Consider the following 13,691-nt stretch of genomic DNA (forward strand, 5'->3'; position numbering starts at 1 on the left):
ACTCATTCAAGGATTATTTTTTATTTGTACTATGTTCTACATTGTAGAACAATAGTGAAGACGTCAGAAGTATGAAATAAGACCTATGGAATCATGTAGTAACCTAAAAGTGTTAAATCAAAATATATTTTATATTTGAGATTCTTTCAAAGTAGCCATCCTAATGCGTTTGAGCCAATCAGTTGTGTTGTGACAAGGTAGGGTTGGTATACAGAAGATAGCCCTATTTGGTAAAAAACCAAGTCCATATTATGGCAAGAACAGCTCAAATAAGCGAAGAGAAACAGCAGTCCATCATTAATTTTAAGACATGAACGTCAGTCAATATGGAACATTTCAAGGACTTTGACGGTTTCTTCAAGTGCAGTCACAAAAACCATCAAGTGCTGTGATGAAACTGGCTTTCATGAGGACTGCCAAAGGAATGGAAGACCCAGAGTTTCCTCTGCTGCAGAGGATAAGTTCCTTTGGTCCGTAGTCCAAATTGTAGATTTTTGGTCCCAACCGCCGTGTCTTTGTGAGACACTGTATGGGTGAACGGATGATCTCTGCATGTGTTTTTCCCACCGTGAAGCATGGAGGAGGTGGTGTGATGGTGTGGGGGTGCTTTGCTGGTGACACTGTCTGTGATTTATTTAGAATTCAAGGCAAACTTAACCAGCATGGCTACCACAGAATTCTGCAACGATACATGCCATCCCATCTGGTTTGTGCTTATTGGGACTATAATTTGTTTTTCAACAGGACCAGGCTGTGTAATTTTACATAGAATTAGAGTAATGGAGTGCTGCATCAGATGACCTGGCCTCCACAATCCCCCGACCTCAACCAAATTGAGATGGTTTGGGATCGGACTGCAGACGGAAGGAAAAGCAGCCAACAAGTGCTCAGCATATGTGGGAACTCCTTCAAGACTGTTGTAAAAGCTTCCAGGTGAAGCTGATTGAGAGAATACCAAATACCAGTGTGCAAAGCTGTCATCAAGGCAAAGGGTGGCTATTTGAAGAATCTAAAATATATTTTGATTTGTTTAACACTTTTTTGGTTACTACGTGATTCCATATGTGTTATTTTACAGTTTTAATGTATTCACTATTATTCTACAATGTAGAAAATAGTTTAAAAGAAAAAGGAATGAGTAGGTGTTCTAAAACTTTTTACCGGTATTGTATATGAGTAGATAGAATATGTGGGTGGAATTTCAAGTTCATCACAATATTGATAATTGTTTTGAATTTTATTTCACATTCTTGGAGACCAACTGTCTGGTTGGTGAATACATGCCTGTCCCCAAGGAGGAAGACTGGAGGGCCATCGCTGCCGAGTTCCTGGAGAGGTGGAATTTTCCCAACTGTCTTGGCTCCATTGACGGGAAACATGTAGTAATCCTGGATCCACTGTGCTCGGGTTCGCAGTTCTACAACTACAAGGGTACATATTCAGTTGTACTCTTGGCTGTTGTAGATGCCATCTACTGTTTCCGTGGTGTTGATGTTGGTACTTACGGCAAGGGAAGTGATGGCGGGACCCTCCGGGACTCTGCCTTCAGCCAGGCACTTCAGGATGGTACCCTGGAGACTCCACCACCTGCATCACTCCCTGGGGCTGAAGACCTGGGACCCGTTCCCCACTTCTTTGTCGGCGATGAGGCCTTCCCTTGAGAACCAACCTCATGAGGCCCTATTCTGGATGCCAGCTGCCATTGCCAAAGCCTGTAAGGATCTTTAACAAACAACTATCCAGGGCAAGGTTATATGTTAAATGCGCCTTTGGGATTCTTGACAGCCTGGTGGAGAATATATTGGAGAGTGCTTGGTCTCAGCCCCTCAAATGTCAATGCCTGCGTGAAGGCCACGTGTTCTCCACAACTACCTGCGAAGGTCATTTCAGGAGCCGCTCCGGATGGAGATGGGCTCGCCAAATGGTCACCTACCTGATGTCACCAACAACGCCCCCAGGTGCCAACAACGCCCCCAGACAGGCACTCCAGGTGAGGGAGAAGTTGACCACCTACTCCTCATCGCCAGCAGGTGAAGTCCCATGGCAGTATGCCGTGGCTTGAAACAGATTTTTTTAAAGAGCCCCCTAACACCAAGGTTATTTTAAGAACCATCCACCGTTGTGCATGAAATATATATTTTTTTCCACATTATTTTATGTCTCATTGTCTCTCTTCATTTGAAAGTTATATTTAAGTGAAATTTGGGAGTAAAGACCACACCTTAACCCCTTCCCTCTCCCATTAACATCAGTATTATACACACCTGGCATGGTACATCAGGTGAGTGGGAGCACTGATTAAGGTTATACGACATACAGTTAGTATGATAACAATGGGAAAGGGTAACCCTAGGTAACCTAGGGACAATACAAATAGTAAAGTTTACCACCATCTTCACTGGTCTGACAAAATGCAGGTTAGGAAGAGAGTGTGTTTTTACTTTAATCTGGTCTTACATCTGCAAAGGTGTAGGGAAGAAATAAGCAGATGAAGTCTAAATGAGATGTTAATAAACAAATGAAACAACTGACTATGAACCCATTAGACTTTAATGAGTATTCAAGTGCAGGAAAGAACATGACAGGTATGTGTGTTGTAAAAATGTTACCAAAAATAAAATAAAAACTATTGAAAGAGGTGTGTGTCCATGTATGTGCGTATAAAAATACAAAAATGTTTGTGTAGCCTGTAATCTGTAAGGGAACAGCAAGAGCATGCACAACTGCAGACAGATACAGGGACAATTCATAAAGCCTAGACATAGTAGGGGAACTTCAGACATGGGTATAAAGAGAGAGAGGGCAGGGCTGTCTGTGAATGTGTAGCCACAATACAGGTGAACACACATTTCACCTTCAGTCTTGTAAAAGAACAACAAGAGCATCTGAATTCTCCGGTGTGTCACTTCCAATTCAGTCCATTTTCATGCAATCTATGTACAACTAATAATGAATGCTGTCCTATAGTAAGTATTGAGAAACTATTTACTTTATGAATTCCATGTATTTTATACTAAAAAGCCTACTAAGAAAGGACATAGTAATAAGTTAGAAAATCTCAAGTGAGGACCCTTGGAAAATATCAGTTGCATTTCCTTGATTCCTCGTGTCCTCTCCTCACCTCCTGCTCAAACCCCATTGGAGGAGAAGGTCAATACAACAACCAGACAGCTCACCTCTTCCTGTCCTTCCTGTGAGCTGGTCGGCTAAATTGACTCCATCTCTGGAAGGGAAGAGAAAAACAACACTTACAAGCATTACATAAAATAACACTATAAAAGGTGAGATTTATGTGAACTAAATACTGCTTGTAAAGTGTAGTTAGTGGCATAAATATTGGAACAGTATGATAACATTGGTAATTCTTGCTGTTTACTCATGGAATTTGTATTTCAGATCAAAAGATGAATATGACAGGCAAATGTTTAGACGACAAACTTGTTTTAGGATATTTTCTAACCCAGAAACAACAGCTACAGTGGGACAAAAAAGTATTTAGTCAGCCACCAATTGTGCAAGTTCTCCCACTTAAAAAGATGAGGCCTGTCAGACAAAATTAGAAAAAAAATCCAGAAAATCACATTGTAGGATTCTTTAATGAATTTATTTGCAAATTATGGTGGAAAATAAGTATTTGGTCACCTACAAACAAGCAAGATTTCTGGCTCTCACAGACCTGTAACTTCTTCTTTAAGAGGCTCCTCTGTCCTCCACTCGTTACCTGTATTAATGGCACCTGTTTGAACTTGTTATCAGTATAAAAGACACCTGTCCACAACCTCAAACAGTCACACTCCAAACTCCACTATGGCCAAGACCAAAGAGCTGTCAAAGGACACCAGAAACAAAATTGTAAACCTGCACCAGACTGGGAAGACTGAATCTGCAATAGGTAAGCAGCTTGGTTTGAAGAAATCAACTGTGGGAGCAATTATTAGGAAATGGAAGACATACAAGACCACTGATAATCTCCCTCGATCTGGGGCTCCACGCAAGATCTCACCCCGTGGGGTCAAAATGATCACAAGAACGGTGAGCAAAAATCCCAGAACCACACGGGGGGACCTAGTGAATGACCTGCAGAGAGCTGGGACCAAAGTAACACAGCCTACCATCAGTAACACACTATGCTGCCAGGGACTCAAATCCTGCAGTGCCAGACGTGTCCCCCTGCTTAAGCCAGTACATGTCCAGGCCCGTCTGAAGTTTTCTAGAGAGCATTTGGATGATCCAGAAGAAGATTGGGAGAATGTCATATGGTCAGATGAAACCAAAATATAACTTTTTGGTAAAAACTCAACTCGTCGTGTTTGGAGGACAAAGAATGCTGAGTTGCATCCAAAGAACACCATACCTACTGTGAAGCATGGGGGTGGAAACATGCTTTGGGGCTGTTTTTCTGCAAAGGGACCAGGACGACTGATCCGTGTAAAGGAAAGAATGAATGGGGCCATGTATCGTGAGATTTTGAGTGGAAACCTTCTTCCATCAGCAAGGGCATTGAAGATGAAACGTGGTTGGGTCTTTCAGCATGACAATGATCCCAAACACACTGCCCGGGCAACGAAGGAGTGGCTTCGTAAGAAGCATTTCAAGGTCCTGGAGTGGCCTAGCCAGTCTCCAGATCTCAACCCCATAGAAAATCTTTGTAGGGAGTTGAAAGTCCGTGTTGCCCAGCAACAGCCCCAAAACATCACTGCTCTAGAGGAGATCTGCATGGAGGAATAGGCCAAAATACCAGCAACAGTGTGTGAGAACCTTGTGAAGACTTACAGAAAACGTTTGACCTCTGTCATTGCCAACAAAGGGTATATAACAAAGTATTGAGAAACTTTTGTTATTGACCAAATACTTATTTTCCACCATAATTTGCAAATAAATTCATAAAAAATCCTACCATGTGATTTTCTGGATTTTTTTCTCTCATTTTGTCTGTCATAGTTGAAGTGTACCTACGATGAAAAGTGGGAGAACTTGCACAATTGGTGCCTGACTAAATACTTTTTTGCCCCACTGTATACTTTTTTGCCCCACTGTATACATTTGCCTCATATGAATCCTTTGATCTGAAATACCAATTAGCCTACATGAGTATACATTAAAAATGACCTACTTTACCTCACTGTTGTAATACTTAAGACACTACCTGTGTTTTAGAAAAGAAAAAAACGTAACATTGACCTCTGCATCAAAAAGCAGCTAATTAATTTGAACCTTGACTGTTGCTCTTCTTTGCTGAGGAGGCCTCTTTAGGGTTGCCACCAGGCTGATGGCAAAGAGGGTCTCTTCCTCCTCCTTCCTGTGTGCATCAGGTTGGGCTGTATCCCTCTTGACAGCATGGAGGTGCCTCTGCTGAAATGAGTGGATCTGGGGGCTGGTAGCGCCTGGTGTGACTTTGTTCCTCTTCGTGTCTTTCCTCGTTTTGTCTCCACGGCCACATCCTGTTCAACAAGGTCCTCAGTGGTCACTTCCGTGAGGGTCATAATAATCTCAGGTGGTCCGAGATCCAGCGGTGCTTCCTCCAATTCATCTTCCATGGCTGCACCGGTGGTGGTCATATTGTGGATGATGTAGACGTTGTAGAGGGTCTCACTGCACCAGTGATGGTCGCACTAGTAGATGAGAGGGTCTCGCTTGTATGGGTAAAAGAGAGTGTATATTACATTATTGGTTAAAGTTATTACACTATTACACATGCAAAAGTTCTTACATTATTAGCTCCGCTTCCATTATTGGTATTTTATTACATTATCAGTGTCTCTCAGCTTGCCTTCAAAGCCCTCAAGAAAATATGGGGAAAGCCAGCATAAATTATACTGCCCCAAAAGAAGTGTTTTGAGAGCACAGGCCTTTTACATATTTTTTTGTGTCCTGAAATCTCATTATTGTTTAGAAAATCGCAGGTTGAAATGGTTGTTTCTGTGTCTTTAGGAGCTGCAGGGTCTTAAACAGTTCATCTATGCAGACTATTCCAACTTTGTCCATGTTCACAATATCTATGAGGGCATTTTGCTGCAGAGTCTGGACAAGGAAGTCATCAAAGGTATTGTTTCTGCGAGATATTGGAGTTATTCATTTGTATCTTATTCAATTGTAATACATATTTTAGGTATTACTACAATGTTACTCTCTCTGCTCACCCACACCAATATTATTAGTGCGCGTGCTTTTAAACATGTCTCTGTTTGTTCTACAGTGGTGGAGGAGGCAGCCAGGCTGAAGAAACACAATCTGTTCACAGACACCAGAGACCTCCTGAGCCAGTCCAGCTGCTCCAGCATAATCTCCACCCCTTTCAACCCCAGCAACCCAGCCAGGATGCTAGGCTTCCCCGGACAGCTCCAGACCCAGCCCGAAGCCGAGGTAACAGCCCAGCCCGCCTCTCCTCTTCAGGGCAATGGCCCGGGTGGTCGGTGGGGGTGCACAAGGGTAGGGCTGTGGCGGTCATGAAATTTTGTGAGCCGGTGATTGTCACGCAAATAACTGCTGTTCTCAGTATTTGACCATTACTTAACATAAACACATTTTGCATCTCCCGGCTTCCACACATAGCCTACAAGTCACTGATGCGGACCTTTGGAACATCTACATTTGAGAAAGTCTAAATAAATCCATGTAATATAGCCTAGATCATCACAATAAATCCATTAGTTATTTTAGACAGGTCTAAAGAAACATGATATCTAGAAAATGTAGTCTATTTCAGAAGAGCAGAATAGCATACTGTGATCTGGCGATGCTACATTAGTTCATTTAGCAGACAAGATTTGCTTAGAATTTAGTGGCATTATTTTAGATTATTTTATCGAATGAAGAATACAATTGAACATAGCTGAAGAAAATAGAAAGGATATTTTCTCCAAAAGACCTGAGGGAGTGAGCACATGTGGCTATTCTATGTTGAGCAGCAAACAAAGAAACAGGTACTTCTATATGCATCATTTGTGATTTGATTTTTAGCACATTCTAAGGCTGCATGATACAACTCTAATGATGATTTGAAAAACATTTTTTTTTGCATGAAAGGTACATCAGTCCCTCATTCACAATTTGACAAGCACTTGATAATGCCTCGAATTTCCCGGCTACATCCCCTTTGTGTGGCCATAATGCCCCCTGAAAAAGTCAATTCCTTTTGCGGCCAGGGACCGTTATGCCCTTGGGATGAATATTATAATTATAATTCCCTTCTCCCTGCTGCGTGCTGAAGCACCTCTCATTCACACGGCTCTCTGTCACGTGATAGGGTCTTTATTACAGGCTACAAATGAAGACAGACACAATCCGGTGAAGACAGACACATCCAGCACGTAACTGCGCGTGTACTTATCCAATTCCGAGGCACATACTGAAGATATTGAAAGAACTGTCCACATTTAATTTTCTACAGCCAACAAGATGTGTAGGCCTAATGAATAGCAAAAGCACTAGCCTATGTCAATTTACTATCCCAATAATACAAAAGTTGACCTATTCTGTGCGAGAAATAAATATTCAAAATATAGTCTGGGACGGTTGTGGGATGCGATAGATCCCAAATGAGTACAACCACTAGCATAAAAAAACGCTTTAAGCAATGAGCCTGACACAACAGATGAGAGCGTTTAATTTACGATGTTGATAAACTGTTAGGCTTTTTCTTACATTATAAGCGCAACAAGGTGCACACGGCAGTAGGCTGCAAATGCAATTATGCATTTTTATTATAGGTCTTATTATCAAGGTGCATTTTAATGTGAAAATGATCTTTCCTGAACTTGACACAGGCGCTGTGTGTGTATGCCAGTTAGGCTCTACACCCGTTGTAACGTGGATTAATGTGCTTCATTTTAAGAAGTTATTTGGCCACTATAGTTGCGATACAAGCCTATGGGAGTATGGGCTAGGCTACACGAAGTGTGTGACCATGATTTTAAAAAGTTGCACCAAAAAAAGCATGTGCTGTTTCTTTTTTTGCCTTAAACTGGGCATCATTCACAAGTGATAATAAAACAGGGGCAGCAGGAAAAAATACATGTCACCTAAATTAAATAGCAAATGGAGGACGCTTTTCTCGTGGCTCATTTTCATGCCAGCCAGGTAGACGGTACTCTTGTTGTTAGAGAACCAACTGAGATAGTTCAATGGGACTCTCCAGTCCCAGCCGAGACAGATAAAGTGGCTAGTCCTGCTACCACGGGAACAGCTCAAGTGGACATCCCTGTCCTAACTGAGGCAGCTACTGCTCTATCTTAGACCACTCATGCTGACACAGGCCCTCCAGTTGACGTAGACAATCCAATTGCCCCTGAAATAGTGACGGTAGAAGAGCCAGTCGCTGTTGAAAAAGAGAAAGTAGGGACACCGACCGAGGCAGAGACATCCATTGAAGTAGACACCCAACCACAGTAGCCCAAAAACAAAGCTCCTTCCCCCAGTCCGGACCCTGTCCCTGACTCACATCTCCTGTCCCTGTTTGTGTTGTCAACCATGTAGCTGTCATTGACCCGGTAGTTGTTGAAGATTCAGTGGCGTGGCTTCTCTCACGATCACCACTACCTAGCCAAAAGCTGATAGAGAGAGCAGTCCTCCTCACAGTGACCCAGCAGTGGCCTCTAGTGGTGAGAAGCCTGTAACGGTGCCACATGCAGACTCTAGACTTGCTGCAGCAGAAGAGACCAAAGATGTAGAGGTGCCTGTGACAGCCCCATCCATCCCCGATGATGGGGATGAGGACTTGATTACAGATAGCGAGTTGGCCCCTGTCACACATTGAGACCCCTAATGAAGATGTTACAGTGGAGTCAGGAGCAGCAGCCCCGGCCAAGCAGGTCAAAGTGTCACTAAGCAGTAGAGAGGAGATTAGTGTTTCTGTGACCACCGAGCCTCTCATAGAAGTATCAGAGGGTGGACCCTGTTCCCCTTAACCATGTCGCTGAAGCAACATTAGCTTCTCTGTTAACGCCTAGTGTTGAAGTCACTGCATGTTCTGATTCAACCATAGCATCAGCAGCCAATGTGAATGTCGTCCCTCCACAGCCCCGGCCACCCTCCCTGCTGAGCCAAAGAGGCCCTCCAGGCTGGGGAGCCTGCCCCCAAGGCCCGGGACTGTGTGAAGGAGATCTGGGACCTGGTGGTGGAGGAGTTGGGAGTGGAGAAGATGGTGCAGCGTCATAACCTATAAGAGAGTGGTGACAAAGTGAGGGGCCTGATGTCACACAGAGAATAAAGGATGACAAGGGCCCCATTTAAAAATCACTGTAAATGTGAGGAGTATGGAAAGGTGATAGACTATACCCTTGCTGTTGTGGAAACCGACTGAGATTGCCTTCACTGTAAAAAAAAAAAAAAAAAAGTAATTTTTATACAAGCATAAAGCTAAGTTTCCATAAAACTGGTAAAATAAGAATGTATACAATTGTGTTTGTGAGAAGATCAATGTGGTGAGATATAGCCATAACTGGATTATCAAATTCAGAACCAAGGAAAACATCAAATTGACTATTGCAATTGTGTGGCTTGAACTTCATTTGTGTCATAGATATTATATGTATTTTAGATGATTTGAGAACAGTTTGATATATGCCAGTTTAAGTTGTTCAATATTAAATCAAGAACACTGCCGTATATTGAATCGGTCTGAGTAGCAATGGGAGGGTTCTACATATGGAGGGTTTAGGGATTTTATGTTCTATGTACAGCTATCCCAATAAGAGATACATCCAAAGGCATCATGATTTGAGGAGTATATTATTATACTGTATACACGTAGGCCTACTGCATTGATTCCATGAAGAAGAATGAGCCAATTCCAATGGACGCGGTTGCTATGGAGACTGGTCTAGTGTCTTTATTTCTGAATAACCTTTAGCTGTGTTGAAATGTCAACACCATCCAGTGCCTGTACATATTTTACACTGGCAATTTGGGAAGGGGCTGTGCATATTCACTGTATATTTAACAGTTAATTGCTAGCTAAATGTAATTAATTGATTGTTTTCAGCTACTTTTGTGCTCCATAAACTCGGCTATTAACCCTTCGGTGCTAAAAGAAGGCAAACGCATTAAATGTGTTGTATTGTTTTATAGTCAAATAAAAATTATTTTATTTAAATAAATAACACACAAGCACTGGACGGCTGGCTGGTTTTTCTAGACTTCATACAGTATTTTATAGTTTCTCAAATTGTTCATGGATAAACAAAATTGCCACCCTTGATAAAGACTGTATAAAATAAATAATACAAATACTGAGTGTACAGAACATTAGGAACGCCAGCTCTTTCCATGACAGACAGAATCCAGGTGAAAGCTAAGATCCCTTACTGATGTCACTTGTTAAATCCACCTCCGTGTCGATGAAGGAGACAGGTTATAGAAGGATTTTTAATAAGCCTCTAGACAATTGAGACATGGATTGTGTGCGTGCGCCATTCAGAGGGCGAGACTAAATATTTTAGTGTGCTCTATTTCCTCTACGTCGTAAGTACCTTATGGTTGAAGACTCTTCTTTGAGTCATAAAAGTGCATTGAAATCACATACTTTGAAGAGGTGTGTGGCCACTTGGAAACACCAGTTAGTCCTCTTACTCAAACCCTTATGTTTTTGTCTTATGTTGCACCTACCCCACATTTTCCAGGAAGTCTTATGTTACTGAATGTATCCAGAGTATTTTCAGATTTCATTATCAACCAATGCAGTGAAAAGTACAGTAAATGTAAAATGCACATAAAATCAACAGTGTAATGTTTGGATTCAGTCGTGTCAGGTGAACTGTTGTGTACTCATCTTTGGTCTAATAATTTCCCCCATTATCTCCAAACTGTTCCCTTTCAATATTTATTCTGTAAGAAACATTGAAATGTATCCCTATCCATATAGGCCATTTCTCGTTGAGTATAAATGGTTGAAATGAGATGAACTTAAGGCCCAGTGCAGTTCTGTTTAATATATACTTACACTAGGAGGTTGGGATAATACTGTAAAATTATGATCATGCCCTTTTGGTGTCAGAGCGGTTTGAAAAGACCGCCTGAAATTTCTGCCTGTTTTGGTGGGATGTAGTTTTGGCATTCCATGGTGACATCATATTCAATATGATTTGATATGGAGATAAAAACAGCTGTATTGGACCTTTTAAATGATAATATTTGCCATTGATTTTGACACGTATCTTTTTGAGAATTGTTTTTATTATTTGTTAAACAAAATAATATAAAGTATAAAATAATTTTCAAAACAATATAGCTCAGTATTTTTATGATTTATTTTATACCCTTTTCTTTGCTCATCTTTGAGGGTGCCAAGGGCAGTACAAGGAATGGTCACCTCAAACAATGTCCGTTTTCAACACTTTATTTTAAATATTGCACCACAGACAAATTTGTTCTGACGAGCACCAGGCACAATGAAGAGACAACACAACAAATTGTTAATTTATATAAAAGAAAACAGTTAAATAAACATAATTACTGAATGTTTGTACAAAGGCAAAGTAAAACTGTCAGTCTCATGAATGAGATCACCTATAAAAAGGATCATCACTGGACTATTAGAATAAGACTCACACTGTGCAATACCAACCAACCACCTCTACTTCGGAACTGTAATGTGTGGAAAACATCCTATGGAAACAAAGCAGTGCTCATCCTGTATAAGTTAACTTTAGTCTTAAGTATGTGTTCTTGTATTATGGTACATACTTATAGTGAACACATTGAGATATATGCAAATATATTCCAATTCAATCTCAAAACAAATTGACATTTTTTATGACCTTAACTAGATAAGGATTGTTTTCCAGAAAAGCGTTTGGGTAGCTTAAGATGTAATGTTAGCATTCAATAAAACAGCAACGTCATCACTGCTAAAGTTTGGAATAGAGCACTTGAAGCAACTAGCTGTTAAACACACAGTAGTAGTGTTGATACGCTCATCACTACACAGCGTAGCGAGCTACACGGGAGATAGCTGTTGTCAGTCTGTGCCGTGTATTGAACCCAATTTGACCTGGTTGATCTGGAGGCCGATTCCAGCCTAGCTGTAGAAGAACTGTTCTTCTGTCCGGAAGCCGGAAGCTGTGAAGGGGCGCTGTCCAGAGGTCACCGTCGACTGTCTAAACGTATCGATATTCATACTGAAGGGTTAGAGAAACACACACACACAGAGGAGTTGACATCATGTGAGATGGTTCTAAATACCACCACTAGGTGGCATTCTGAGACAGTGAAACATACAAGGACACAAACAAAACATGGTAAAAGGCTTCGTAGTATAATTGAACGTATAATTCACGTTAAGTGAAAGATCTTTAAAAACTTTACGCAATATTAATCTGCTCTAATACAGGGTTCTGACATAACAATGAAGCTCTGTGACAGGGCACCTGTAGCTGCAGGGGTAAACAGTGGAGGCAGCCAGTGAGCCAACTACATAAAAACAGCTAAATGTCAAAACACAGCTCCGTTAGAGACCAACAGCCAGACCTGTCTAACCTGCATGCCCTCACTCCACCCCTCCAGCAACCCCAGCCTATTTGGGGGATGATAAAGGGGCTGTAGCTACAACCATACAAATCAGTTACTATGGGGATGTGGATACAGAGGAAGCAAGGCTGGACGATTTCACGGTTGGTCGTCTCTCTGCTGTCACCAGCTGGTCTGACCGTTCAGCTGTGCAGTGGGGTCAACACGACCGTCTTGTTACCTCGGACTGGGTGAATTAACCAAACAGCGTGATGGATAAACTGCCCCTCGACAAACGACAGCATGTCCCCTTCTCTTGCACTCCACCCTCAATCCTTCTCTCTCGGTCTATACACTGTCAGTTGTTGGCTGGCCGGGCCCACATCCTAAGGCTCATTAAAATACGAGCTGTTTGCTTTGCCCCTGTGAGCTCCCATAATCATGTGTTGTTTTTAGCCCAAATCACTTCCAGTGATCAGTTACACACGCTGTACCACCCCCCTCTTCCTCGTGCCCCTTCCCAACCTCTACCTCACTGGGCAGGAATATGTATTTTTCATCTCCGCTCGGCTGTCAGGGGGGATTTGAGAGGCAGGCTAAAGGAGGCTAAGAGAAACACTGGAGAAACATCAGCGCTCTGAGTCAGACAACCTGCTTGGATAGCTTGCTGCCTCACAGCCTGTCTTGATAGCACTGTCTGACTGCCTGCCTCACAGCCTACCTGGAAATCCTGCCTGCCTCACTGACCATCTGTCTGACTACACCCTGGGCCTGGGAAAAAGAGAGAGACACAACCTGACCTCAGGTCAGGGCCTGCAGTCTGGTTCTGGTGGTGATGAGGAAAGGATTAACACAGTGGTATTCAAACGTCGGGTCGCGATGGAACTGCAGCAGGGTTTATTGAGTAAATGTAATTATTTTGTATTTTGATGAGATGAAAATGCAATGAATTGAAGGTTCTGTTGATGTAAAGATTTTAAGGTTGTGTCATTAGATTTGGAGTGTAGTGGGGTTTTTCTTTGGGGGGAAAAATGGGTTTCCAAAAAAGTTTGAATACCACTGGTTTAAAATGCGCACGTTACGATAAAGATGGTCAGTTGATCAACAACTCACTCACACACTTCCTCATACGAGACATGTAAATCAGCTCGTCTTTCACCTCCATTCCAGGCATGCGTGTGTGTTGTGACATTTTAAGAGAGGGAGGGTTATGTTAGCAGACAAAGGGCCCTCGTTTTTCCACCCTG

At 42.1% G+C, this 13,691-nt stretch overlaps 3 protein-coding genes and 1 long non-coding RNA gene across 4 annotated transcripts in view; 2 read left to right on the top strand and 2 right to left on the bottom strand.

Moving 5' to 3' along the window:
- LOC115145307 (protein Niban 1-like) overlaps positions 1–10,115 on the top strand; it is a 46,610-nt gene extending 36,495 nt beyond the window's left edge. Inside the window, exons 13-15 of the mRNA XM_029686780.2 lie at positions 5,932–6,043; positions 6,197–6,363; positions 9,019–10,115. Of these exons, the coding sequence (XP_029542640.1) occupies positions 5,932–6,043; positions 6,197–6,363; positions 9,019–9,156 (417 nt within the window). The 3' untranslated portion in view covers positions 9,157–10,115. The remainder of the gene's footprint in view (positions 1–5,931; positions 6,044–6,196; positions 6,364–9,018) is intronic.
- LOC115145306 (influenza virus NS1A-binding protein homolog A-like) overlaps positions 1–13,691 on the top strand; it is a 120,740-nt gene that overhangs the window by 97,963 nt on the left and 9,086 nt on the right. The window lies entirely within an intron of this gene.
- Positions 2,533–5,949, bottom strand: LOC115145308 (uncharacterized). The gene is made up of 2 exons (XR_003865940.2): positions 5,215–5,949; positions 2,533–3,223 (listed from the first exon to the last, which is right to left on the bottom strand). It is a non-coding gene; the product is annotated as an uncharacterized LOC115145308 (long non-coding RNA).
- LOC115145309 (kinesin-associated protein 3-like) overlaps positions 11,320–13,691 on the bottom strand; it is a 54,447-nt gene continuing 52,075 nt past the window's right edge. The window contains exon 19 of the mRNA XM_029686781.2: positions 11,320–12,116. Coding sequence (XP_029542641.1) covers positions 12,017–12,116 — 100 coding nt within the window. The 3' untranslated portion in view covers positions 11,320–12,016. The remainder of the gene's footprint in view (positions 12,117–13,691) is intronic.

This window comes from Oncorhynchus nerka, linkage group LG17, assembly GCF_034236695.1.
Source record: "Oncorhynchus nerka isolate Pitt River linkage group LG17, Oner_Uvic_2.0, whole genome shotgun sequence".
NCBI classification, from domain to species: domain Eukaryota; kingdom Metazoa; phylum Chordata; class Actinopteri; order Salmoniformes; family Salmonidae; genus Oncorhynchus; species Oncorhynchus nerka.